The following is a 12,766-nucleotide window of genomic DNA, read 5'->3' as shown; positions in this document are numbered from 1 at the left end:
AGCAATAGATATATTTATAACGAAATATATCAAGAAATACCAGAAAATGCCTACAATTTAGTTGCGGGAAGGAAACAAGTGTTAAAAGAAACAAACGAAATGTTTAAAGTAATTACTCCGGGGACCAAAGATCAGGGATAGAGAGGCAACCCCATAGGTCTCCCGTTTTGCTTTCAACGCTAAAAAAAAAAGAAAGAAAGAAAAAAAAATCATTTCCAACTACATACGTTTCAATTTGACTTTTTCCTATCTAGGTCGGTGCTTCCCGTTCCTCTGAGCTCCTGAGAAACACAATCTCAATCATTATTAGGATCCTTATAAGGTCATGGTGGAGGGAGCGACAGAAGGGTGCACTTCATGAAAAGATGAAAACTCCCCGGTCGCTTTCCTGTCCATCACACCGAATAAAACTTAACCAGGCAACAACCCCTACGATTTAAGTTGCAAAGCATTACGCTCGCACGCGCCCGGACTTCCTCGTCACTGGACGGAGGAGCCGAATTCAACCCCCGTGACATTTAGGAACTGTTCGCAACTGCGCTTGGGTGATGCCGCGACGGGGCCCGAAGGGAGGTACAGAACGACTTCATCCTGCATTTGGCTAATTCCAACATTACCTCTCAGTTTCGGGGTTAGAACGTGTGAGGAAACAATGCGGCGCCCCCCAAGGGGGCGTGGCGACAGCAAACGCGAGCGCGAGTAGGGCGAGCGGACAGGACCGTCGGGCCCCGCCTCCCGCGGCGGGAGGCGGAGCTACCCGTGCCGAGCTCCGCCCGGAGCCTGCGTCCTGCCACTTGTCCATTTAGGCGCTTCCCGGAGTCGCGAAGCTGTAGGAAGCGGAATCTAGTAAAGCATAAATTTGCCTTTTTCAGCGAGCCAAGCCGAGCGCCATGCTTGTCCTCCGAAGTGTCCTGACTAGGGCTCTGGCAGCGCGGACGTTGACCCCTCAGGTACCAGCCCTGGGTTGAGCGGAGCGCGGGGTATGGGAGGGGAACAGTTCCCTAGAGGAGGGAGGGGTGTGTTCAGAAAGGTTCCGGATCGCGACGGCGCCCGCGGGCTTGTGCGCCCAGAGCAAAGATCCCCGCGCATGCGTCCATCCAACTCCCACGCTCAGACTGGCAGCCAGCTACGTGTCGGGAGCCTCGTAGCAAGTGCAGTTGGGGCAGAAGTGGGTTTACAGTTGTTCATATGGGGAATAATACAGTAATTCATAAGTAATAATACTCTGTTTCGCAAACTCACAACTGTAAACCTACTTTTGCCACAACTTGTACGATGATAAACTCATTTAACCTTAGGATGAGCGATGTACAAAATGATTTGTGATTCAGACTTAACTTGGAAAGTGGTCTAGTTTGTAAATCTAACCAGAGATACTTTCCCTTACTCTATGCTCAGGTTCGGAAGGGTTGAACCTAGGGACTGACTGTCTGGTGAGGGCTAAAGACGAGCCAGGAATGACCCACTCATCCAAGATTAGCAATACAGTCTTTATCCTGCCGATTCTCAATCCCCTGGGACAGGGCCAAGAATTATTCCTTACAACTTTATTCTTCACTTTATTAAATGTCTACCCAATGTTCTCTTATAAGTGAATTGGAAGTTATTGCTCGGAAGATGAGCCTGAATTTGGAAAATAAGGGAGCTTGAATCCTTCCCCAGCATAATTCTACTCTCCCACATGCCACAAAAATCACCTCCCAAGCGCACACACACACTTACCTCACTGCTATTTAGCCTCTCACTGGGTTTCTGCTGTTATTCTTCCTCCTGCAAAGGGTGAAAATATGCACCTGTTACAGAACAGAAAGAGTTTTTCCACCCAGTGCTAGCAGAGCCAAAAATTGCAGTGAAGAAATATGTATTTTATTATGAATGGTACCACCAAGGAGAATGGGAAGCTAATAATGCTCAAAAGCTTGAACTCTCTGAGAGCATGTAGATCAAAATCACAAGACATTATGGTTTAATGGTTCAGGATAGTGCTGGGAGCTTGTTGGGCAGAGGTGAGGTAAAGCTAATGAATCCTTCCTTCAGGTCTTAAGGTTAGCTCCCCAGTCTCATGGGAGACTAGCCAGGGGATGGTACCTTGGAGTTAAGGAAGTGAAACAAAATTTAGGTCAAGATGTTATTTGTGACAATTAGTCAGGTCTGGGTTACTGTCTTCTGCTCTCTTGGGGGTTGCCAATTACCTGGTAGAAAGGCTAGGTCTCTGAGTGGTATACACAGAGAGAAAGACTATTTTTAGAGTAGAGTTTAAAACTAAAGTAGTAAGGACCCTTGCTTTCATGCCTTTGACCACATATTTGTTTCCAAGTACAAATGCCTTGAGAATCTAAATCTAAAAAGTAGTTGTTCCAAATACCCCCACTGTCCCATTTTCTGATATATTTTATTTATAACTATTTTTAAACTGTAATTGGCAGTTGTTTATTTGCATAACACTGTCTTATTAGAATTTAGTTAAAATGACACAGAAAGCTTGTCATCCAAAAGCAGGAGTAGTTGCCGTTGTTTTTGGTGGGAATACCTGCTTTCCAGAGAAGTTTAGACACCTGGGCAACAGGAGCATAACTTTCGTAGACATGGACTGAAACAGATAATTAGAACTGTAACATTTTACACAATTAAATAAAATACTTCCATGCTTGTGTGTGTGTTAACCAAAAGTATGTCGGAGAAAGTAGTCTACTGATTTCATTTGACATACTAAGTAGTCAACATAATTTGTGCGTAACTTTATACCAAAGTTTTCAATAGGTAATTCTGATTAATCAGCTTCAGGAAATTGGCAGATGATAGCCGAACCTACGATAAGATGGGTTTGTAAATACGAATGCCATGTGCATGTGTATGCATATCCCTGTATATGCAAACACACACACATATAAATACACAGAGGATAATTTCTGGCAGGACATTTCCTACCTAAAGTTCAATTTGCTCAGACTTAGAGGAATTAAATTAAAATAAAATTTATATAGTGAGCATGCAACTAATACAGAAAGAACTAAAGGTTTTTTAAGGTATATTTCCATCGATGGGGTAAAATCAGATGTTTTACCCTTCCCAAATACAGATTACTATAAAGATGATTTTTGAAAAATCTAAAGCAGTAATTGTAAGAGCCCAAGTGGGTTATGATCCTAAAAGAAGAGGAGAGTTCTTTTTATTTATTATTGAAGCTACAGCTGAATATCAGAATGCCCTTCTTCAGGTTCATCTGTAATTAAACCCAATAATTGTTCAGACAATTCCTACCTGTTGATTTTTTTCTTTACAGAATTCATAAAGAGTTTTCTTCTAGTAAACACATGTTCATCATGCCTCCCAGAACACCTGCATATTTTATAAAGTTCACTTAAATACATAACTGTAACACATATAGCATCTACTAAACACAGACTATCGGCTAACTAAGGTAAAACATCTGTAAACTTATTAGAGCCCTAATTGTAGTTCTTGGGTAAAGGATGCTGATTCAGACTCCATTGTCTCCTTATGATTAACTTCTTGGGAAAAGATGGCTAATGGTGGCCCTCTGCCTGGAAACAGCAGCTATTCAGTGTACTTAAGACTGGTTACCTTTATTGACCTATCTCTACACAAAGGTCCAAAGTGAGACGACAGCAGAGATACAAACATGGACTGTGAGTCCAATGAATGTCCCTTATTTCCAAATTTAGGTTCGGGTGTAACACAATACTGTAAATCTTACCCTTCCCAAATACTTGAATTTGCCTTATCTCTCTTCAGGTGTGCTCATCTTTTGCTACAGGACCTAGACAATCCGATGGAACGTTGTATGAATTTCGTACCTATTATCTTAAACCTTCAAAGATGAATGAGTTTCTGGAAAATTTTAAGAAAAATGTACATCTGCGGACAGCTCACTCTGAACTGGTTGGATACTGGAGTGTTGAATTTGGAGGCAGAATGAATAAAGTGTTTCATATTTGGAAATATGGTATGAGTCATCGGCTTAAGTGTTCTGTGCAGATTTCATCCTGGTAGATGTTACATGTGACTTAGTTCTTGGACCTATATTACTATAAGTACATACAGGTTAAACTGTTAAAAAGCAGAACAACAACAACAAAAATTCATTGATGACTCCTCCCAGTGCTAAGTATACCTCTAACAACCCCTCACTCAAATCTTTCTGATCATAAATGGTATCTAGTATTTCACACCATAAAATCGTGGACTAGATTTTAATTCTCAGAAAAAATTATAAAATAGATTACTATAAAGATGATTTGTGAAAAATCTAAAGCAGTGATTGTAAGAGCCCAAGTGGGTTATAATCCTAAAAGAAGGGGAGAGTTCTTTTTATTTATTGTTGAAGCTACAGCTGAATATCAGAATTTCAGTGGAAACAGTTGTGACACAGGATCTTGAGGGCAGTAGAGCTTGATGGGAATGATAGTTGACTTCTAGGCAGCACCGGGCTCTGAGATTTAATAATTTGTTACATCTAGGTAATGACTTTTGTCTCACTTGTGCACCCCAGGGTTTCAGGGAATTCGCCATTGTTATGCTGCTCTAGGGAAGTGAGCAAAGGAATCAGCATTCTCCCCCTGTTGCAGCTGACCTACCCCTGGCCTAGGACAGGAAGGAGAATGAGTTACAGGAACCCCCAGAATGTTACTCCAGTATCAAAGCCTCGTGAAGTCCACATCAGGACTTGATGATATACAAAGCACTTTTAACAATTTCATGTAGTGATTGATCATATAAAGTACTTACTATAATATGAAAGCTGCTTATTCTCTACTTATGGCCACAGTTTAGGAGTTTTCCCTGTTGTAACAGAACACACCCAATTAGAACACAGTCTATGCTTTCATGTGCAACTGTGTCCCATTTAAAAATTATTAGTAAGGTCCTGGTTTAACTGAGTTAAGCTCTGAGGTGAATGTTATTCCTCATCTACAGCGTAAATGATGGAAAACTTTTACGATCAGTTTTATGAGGCCCTAATGTAAACATAGTACTAGGCCCACATATTGGTAATACATATACACATATTAGTAAATACATATACTTGTTGGGTAACAGAAGAAAAATAGTATTGAGTATAAAAGAATGGATGACAATAAGTACAAGAATCAGCACTGTTTCTTTGGAAGCTGTTTGTTCAAGGAAGATGAGGCTGTAACCGTGCATCTTAATTTCATTGATGTGAAATTTAACTCATAGTCTACCTCGACCTGACCACCACCACCATCACAACCACCAAAGGAAAATAGTCTTCCCAAACTGCAGGATATATGTTTCAATTAAAGTAACAAAAACAGCTCACATATACTGAGTACTTAACTAGCTGCCAAAATACCGTTCTCAGCTCCTTTCATGTGCCAGTTCATTTTGTCTTCAAAACAACCCTGAAGGTGTAGATGCTGTATCATTATCCCCATGTCACAGTGAAAAACAGACAATAACAAGTTGGGTAACTTACCCAAGTCACACAATTACCTACTAAGTGGTAGAGACTATAATGTCCACTCATGGCATTATCATTAGCTGTTCACACTTCTACACCTCTTTTAGGCCATGAGAAATAGGAGGACATATGTCACATCTATTTTGGGGAGAGGGGTGGTATCTCCAGGGCAATAACTTGGTGTCCCTACATGGCCTCCATGAACATTTGCTGAATTAAATGAAATCCAGAAAAGGTCTATCTGGGGTGTCCAACCTCTTGGCGCCTCTGGGCCACACTGGAAGAAGAATATTTCTCTTGGGCCACACATTAAATACGCAAACACTAATGAAAACTGATGGGCCAAAAAAAGATTGTAAGTAAATTTACAATTTTGCATTGGGCCTCACGCTGCCCACGGGCCAAAGGTTGGACACTCCTGGCACTGATTTTAAAATAGAAAATTTTTACTTTTCTTACTCTTTTTCTTCCCATAGATAATTATGCTCATCGAACTGAAGTTCGGAAAGCCTTAGCCAAAGATAAGGAATGGCAAGAACGATTTCTCATTCCAAATTTGGCTCTTCTTGATAAACAAGAGAGTGAGATCGCTTATCTGGTGCCGTGGTGCAAATTAGAAAAGCCCCCAAAAGAAGGTAAGTCCTTCCCTCTTGGCCACCTCAAATTTTGATAGAGAAATTACCAAAGATTTTAAACTATAAGAACTAAAGTTTCACTGAAAAAAATACAGCAATCCTTTGTCAGAGAGGAATATGTTCCGATTATAGACAGGAAATGAATTTGAGCTCTTTGCTTCTCATTCAGACAATATGCATTAGAAGTGTTTTTCCAATTTTTGAAAAGCTCTTAAAGTTTAGGTGTGAATATAAAAAGTTGACATGGGTTGAGGAGTAAAGGTTGAGAAGTTGGGGATTTACAGCAGAGAAATATATAGGTAGGTGAAGGATAATGTATGAAATTTTATTGTAGTTTGGTATAATTATAGCTAATCTTAAAATCTTAAGTATATCTTGGCTCATAAGACGGGGGCAATGAATTAATTTAAACTGTTAAGTTCTGTTACTTTATTTTAACTTTTCTGTTTTCTTCTCTCGTTTCTCAGTTTGAAAATAATTGCTAAAGGTCTGTCTTCTTGCTGATTTCACTTTCTTGCTGACTTTAAGGAAATACTTACCTCAACCTAGTTTTTAAAAAAGGTCAGATTTTTAAAAAGCGTAAGCTGATTTAACCATTATTACCATCCTCCTGTAACACAAATTTTGTAGTGTTACCTTAGTCTTATTTTGATCCTTACCCATCCAGACCTCCCCTCAGCTTCCAGCACTGTCTAAGGAACTGAGTGGCTTCTAGAACAGTGTCACATCTTGGTTCTCTTCCTATTTGTTGTTCATAATTCTTTAGTAATTTTACACTTTTTTCTTTTACTTCTCAAATCTACTTGTCCCTTAGTTTCTTTCTCTCTTATCTGCTCCATCCTTCTTACTGGAGGTACATTGCTTTTCAAGTGTTCATCTGGATATTTAAGAATAATAAACCTATCTCCTTCAGTTTTTTAGGTTTTCCCTCTAAATCTCAGATATTACTTTGGGTCCATTATTTGCTTGTTGTTCCTCTTAGCAATGGAATCCCATAAAGGGAGATAATACAAACAAAAAAAAGTATTTTCTCTCAGAATTGAAAATAAGAAGGAAATATAGATTAGAAAATTTTTTTCTGCTCTGGCTGGTGTGAATTAGTGGATTGAGTACTGGCCTGTGAACCAAAGGGTCATGGCTTCTATTCCCAGTCAGGGCACATGCCTAGGTTGAGGGCCAGGTCCCCAGCAGGGGGCATGTGAGAGGCAACCTCACATTGATATTTCTCTCCCTCTTTTTCTCCCTCCTTTCCTCTCTGTCTAAAAATAAAAGAAATAAAATCTTTTAAAAAAAGGAAAGAAAATTCTTTTTCTCACTCATTTCTTTCCTCAAAGTATATACTTGGGCAACTCAAAAATCCTAATCCTATTACAAATTTTCAATATTTGTTTTATTGACAAATTTTATAGATTAAAAACATTTCAGATAATAACTCGACATAGCTTCCTTTCTGTTTTGCATAATAATCTTAACAACTGATGCTTAACACGGATAAGGACTTTCTAAACATAAAAGCAAGGAAAAATAATGCAACAAATTCATAAATATGTCCACATAAACATGGATACATGTATGATCCTCCAAATTTGTATATGTATGTTAGCTTTCCACTGGAACCATACTAACCTGATTAGAAATTTCTTGAATGTCTTTTGTAAAATAATGATTTCTCTCCCTACTCTAGGAGTCTACGAACTGGTTACTTTTCAGATGAAACCAGGTGGGCCAGCTCTGTGGGGTGATGCCTTTAAAAGGGCAGTCATTGCCCATGTCAATCTAGGCTACTCAAAACTAGTTGGCGTTTTCCACACAGAATATGGAGCACTCAACAGAGGTACAGTTGCCCATTTCTTTTATGAAACTGCAAAAGATATTGGTGAGCTTCTAAGTTCCTTGGGTCTTATTTGTCTCTTTTCATTTTGGCATATATTTTGACTCTTATTGCCAAATTTTCAGATTTTTTATAATTTTGAGGGTCGAAAAACCCTGTTTTACTCTATTTAGAATAACACCTTATGAAGCCTGTTCCAAAGATGAATGTTGTTCCCCCATGATACAGCAAAATGATAAAATTAAAGTCTGCAAGGAGCCTCAAGAAGATGTCTATTTTTTAATCCCATATCCCTCTTGGTATACTTCTTTTGATTTTTTAAAAGAATATTACTTGGGGTAGGCCTACATCCTTATCAATCACTTGGGGTAGAAAAAAGGAATAGAATTACAAAAATAAAATGTAGATGAATTTACTTAACAATAGGGACAAGAACTGTATTTCTAAGCCAAAAAGCAAATGAAGAAATGATACAGGGAAAAACGTACACCTTTGGACAGCTCACTCTGAGCTGGTTGGATACTGGTGTGTAGAATTTGGAGGCAGAATGAATAAATTATTTCCTCTTTGAAAGTATGGTATGAGTCATCGGCTTAAGTATTCAGTGCAGATTTCATCCTGGTAGATGTTACATGTGTCTTAGTTCTTGGATCTACAAACACTATACAGGTTTACTAAGTGTAAGTACACATCACTATAAATACACACAGGTTTAACTTTTTAAAAGCAGAACAACAAAAATTCATTGATTACTCCTCCCAGTGCTAGGTATACCTCTAACAATCCTTCACTCAAATCCTTATGTTATTGAAAATGGCATCTAATATCTCACATCATAAAATTGTGGACTAGATTTTAATTCAGAAAAATTATAGATTACTATAAATGTGATTTGTGAAAAATCTAAAGCAGTAATTCGAAGAGCTCAAGTGGGTTACGATCCTAAAAGAAGGGGAGAGTTCTTTTTATTTATTGTTGAAGCTACAGCTGAATATCAGGATTTCAGTGGAAACAGTTGAGACATAGGAGCTTAAGGGCGGCAGAGGTTATTGGGGATGATAGTTGACTTCTAGGCAACACTGGGCTGAGATTTAATAATTTGTTACGTTTAGGGGGAACCACTTTTGTCTCACTTGTGCACCCCATGGTTTCAGGGAATTCACCTTTGTTATGCTGCTCTAGGGAAGTGAGGCAAAGGAATCAGAGTATACATATAAAATATACCTGTAACACAAATAGACATACATGTCTATCATATACATCATCTATCCATAAGACCTAATTTTATTTTGCTTATTTTTTTTAAGAAAATACACTAAATATTAATAGGTTTCCCTGAACAGTAATAATTATGCTTTTTATTCTTTGTATCCAAGTTTTTAGCAATACACAATTTTTTTTATGATCTTGCTTTTTCAAAAATAAAATGTAGTAGGAAGTAATGACAGCTGGGCCTAGTCTTGATTATCCGTGTCTTTTGTTGTATTACTTTACCACTCCTGTCCAGCTTTCTGTTTCATCTATAAAACCAGTTTATTAATCAGTTCATAAATATTTCTCCCACATCTCTTACCCATCTCAAATCTTACCATTGACACACTTGGTTTTACTTTTTTTATAGTATTTTGATTTAAAGAGTAAGACTCCACATATCTGATTAATTTTTCTGTATTTATTCTTAGTAATGCTATATAGACTTTAGAATCTATTTTGGGTTTCTTTCTGCAGTTCATGCTCTTTGGTGGAATGAGAACGCAGATAGCCGTGCAGCTGGGAGACACCAGTCTCATGAGGACCCCAGGGTCGTGGCAGCTGGTAAGCTGTGTCACTGGGCATGAGCTGCTCGTAGGACAGATTTGGTTTAGTCAATAACTTGATATTCCTTCTTCTACGATGTTTTGTTTTCCAGTTCGGGAAAGTGTCAATTACCTAGTGTCTCAGCAGAATATGCTTCTGATCCCTACGTCATTTTCACCGTTGAAATAGTTTTCCACCAAAGTACAAAGCATTTTCATTAAATATCTTAAGATGTGTCTGCTAATGGTACTTCAGTTCTCCCAAGCGAATCTCACTTTTGTTTGAAGAAGGTGGTAAGTTAATTCGCCACGTCTCTGCATTTTCAAAGCCATCTCTATTCTTTGTCATTACCTCAGAAACCAGTTCTGTTCATTTTCCCCATGGCATTTCAGTAGCTGTTTTACATTAGAAGTAGTTGCCACTATTCATGATCTTGAGTTTTCATTTCTTTCAGGTTATCTCTTATTCTCTATTTTGACAACCCTTGGCTTCATAGCATTTTCTTGTATTTAAATGATGTTTTTACATTTTTGTGCCTGGCAGTATTTTGAAATTATGTACACGCAATGTCTACATTTTCAACGTGCCTTTTTTTCCTGAGATTTAAAATAATTTTTTGCCCAGTAAAGTTTATTTTGTAATATAAGAATATTGGAAAAAATGTATTTCTTTACCATGGCAAAGTACAGTAACACCTGTGTCATCTGTATCAATTATGACTTTCACATTAATTATTAGTCAGTTAGGTCTCAGTGTTAAAAAAAAAACTTCAGAAGACTTGTTTCATATGCGGAAATGTGTTCATTTAATTGTATTAATTTTTGTTCATTTTGGATCCCTAACAAAGACACTTGAAACATCAATTTGTTTTTGAAGAGATTTTATGGTTATGGGAATGCTGCCCTAATAAATGCCTGTGTAGTCATTCTGGGTTTTTCAGTTTGCGTTGTATAATGGTATTATCTTCCCAAGAGCTTTCACTGTGTTGCTGCTGGGTAACGACGCAGTAATAACTTACCAACGTAATTGAGAACATTGAGTTACGCAGAGAGACCGGCATGAGAGCCACACCAGGAGAGTGTCTGTAATGCAGGCTGCAGGGCTTTCCTGGAAACACTCTCAACTTCCATTTGTGAATGCCTCTCTGCTTTCCAAACTTAGGTGTGGTGCTTCTAAGCACTCTTGGTTGTCTGTGTTTACGGTGGTATTACTTTACATATTAGACATACAGTGGTATGTCTTAGAAATACAGTGGTATTTCTAAGTGGTAGAAATACCACTGTATTTCTAAGACATATTAGACATAAATAAAATAGTAAATTATGAATTAGCTAAGGGAAACCTGAACAACATTCAGTGTGTAAGGTTTCTCATAGGAGACATGGCTAAAGGACTAAAAGACGAATGAAAAACCATCAGAAAGGTCAGCTGTTGCTCAGTTGCAGGCTATATTATTATAACAGACAAGAATCCAAACAAAAGTTTTAAAATCCAGCTATTGTCATGTTTTCTGCTTCCCTTCAGTACAAGATGCTGTAGAATTTAGTATATTCACCATCTTCCCCTCCTTCTTAATTCTTCCCTGAGCCCCTCAGGCCTACATCCTTGTCCGTCTCTGAAATGTCACTTCTGAGGGTCACTAAGGACCTTTGTCTTTCCAAATTCAGTGCCCCTCCCCACCTTTAGCTGGCTCATCGTCTCAGCAGTGTTGGACACAATTGACCACTTGTGCCTTCCTGAAACGCTTGATTTTGAGCATCCGTCTCTGGTGTCATACTGTTCGACTTTCTTCCTCCTCACCTACCTGTCCCTCTGTTTCCTTTGCTCGCTTCTCTTCTAAACACGGTGGGGTCTCAGAGCTCAATATAAGCTCATTCGGCCCCCATGTTTAAATACCACATAATGTGCTCACGATTCAGACATTTTGATCTTCTTTCCTATCACATCCTCTGAGCTCCAGTCTGACATACAACTGCCTTTTTAACACAACCACCTACCTAGTTTGGGGGTCACAAACTAAAAAGTCTTGACAGCTCTCTCTCCCTCGTCCCATCCATGCAGCCTGTCAGACCCTGAATATTCCTCTTCTTCCCTGTCTGCTGTGACCACCCTCCACCACTGTCTCTTACTAAGCCTCCCTACTGTCCTTTCTCCCCATACAGCCAGCATTCTTTCCGAAAACAGAGATTAGGTCAAACTGCCGCCTTGTTTAAAACTCCCCAGTGGCTCCTCACTGCACTGACAACACAATCCAGGTAGCCTACCTCGCGTCTGCCTGAGTCCATCCCTCCCACTCGGAGACACTGTGCTTCTCTCCCCTGCTCCCCAACTTGCCAAGCGTTTTCTCCCTTGGGGTTTTTTTGCACCGGGGTGCTCTTTCTTCCAGGAATGTTATTCTTGCCCACCTTCAAATGCGGGCACCTTCTGCTCATTTTATTCAGGTTTGAGCTTAAATGTCACTCCTCCATTGGGCCATCTCGGATTCCTCCGCGTTGTTATTCCATTACCATGTTTCATCTTCTTGGTATGTACCACTGTCTAAATTCACTGTGTTTGTCCACATATCCACTGTGAGTGTGAATATAATTTCTCTGCTGCAATTTAAGTTCACTGGAGCAGGAGTTCTGTCTTCTTCAACACTGTATCCCCAGAACCTAGCAAAGTATCTGGCACACAACACGGGTCAGTAAATACGGTGTAATGATACCATGCTGATCAGGATAATTTTAACTGATACCCAACATCACCAAAAAGAACCCTCTGGCTTTTACTGATGTGGCTCAGTTGGTCGGGCGTCATCCCACAAAGCGAAAGTTTGCTGGTTCGATTCCCAGTCAGGGCACGTGCCTAGGTTGCAGGTTACTTCTCCCTCATGTCAGTGTCTCTTCCCTTTCTTCCTCCCTTTCCCCTCTAAAAAAGAAGCACCCTCACCCGGCTGGTGTAGCTCAGCGGATTGAGCGTGGGCCTGGGAACCACACGTTCGCAGTCAGGGCACATGCCTGGGTTGCAGGCCAGTTCCCAGCAGGGGACACACAAGAGGCAACCATACATTGATAT

At 39.5% G+C, this 12,766-nt stretch overlaps 1 protein-coding gene across 1 annotated transcript; it reads left to right on the top strand.

Annotated features, from left to right (window-relative positions):
* The first annotated feature begins 770 nt into the window (after positions 1–770).
* On the top strand, positions 771–10,634 carry NIPSNAP3A (nipsnap homolog 3A). Its single transcript, XM_037126006.2, has 6 exons — positions 771–950; positions 3,757–3,967; positions 5,923–6,081; positions 7,766–7,915; positions 9,641–9,727; positions 9,822–10,634. Exons 1-6 carry the CDS (start codon positions 891–893, stop codon positions 9,896–9,898), a joined length of 744 nt encoding a protein of 247 aa, XP_036981901.1. The 5' UTR covers positions 771–890; the 3' UTR covers positions 9,899–10,634.
* Positions 10,635–12,766: the final 2,132 nt, after the last annotated feature.

The sequence above is a fragment of the Artibeus jamaicensis genome, unplaced genomic scaffold, assembly GCF_021234435.1.
Source record: "Artibeus jamaicensis isolate MK-2021 breed Jamaican fruit bat unplaced genomic scaffold, CSHL_Jam_final scaffold_1964, whole genome shotgun sequence".
Taxonomy (NCBI): Eukaryota; Metazoa; Chordata; class Mammalia; order Chiroptera; family Phyllostomidae; genus Artibeus; species Artibeus jamaicensis.
This window is presented reverse-complemented; position numbering and strand designations above follow the sequence as displayed.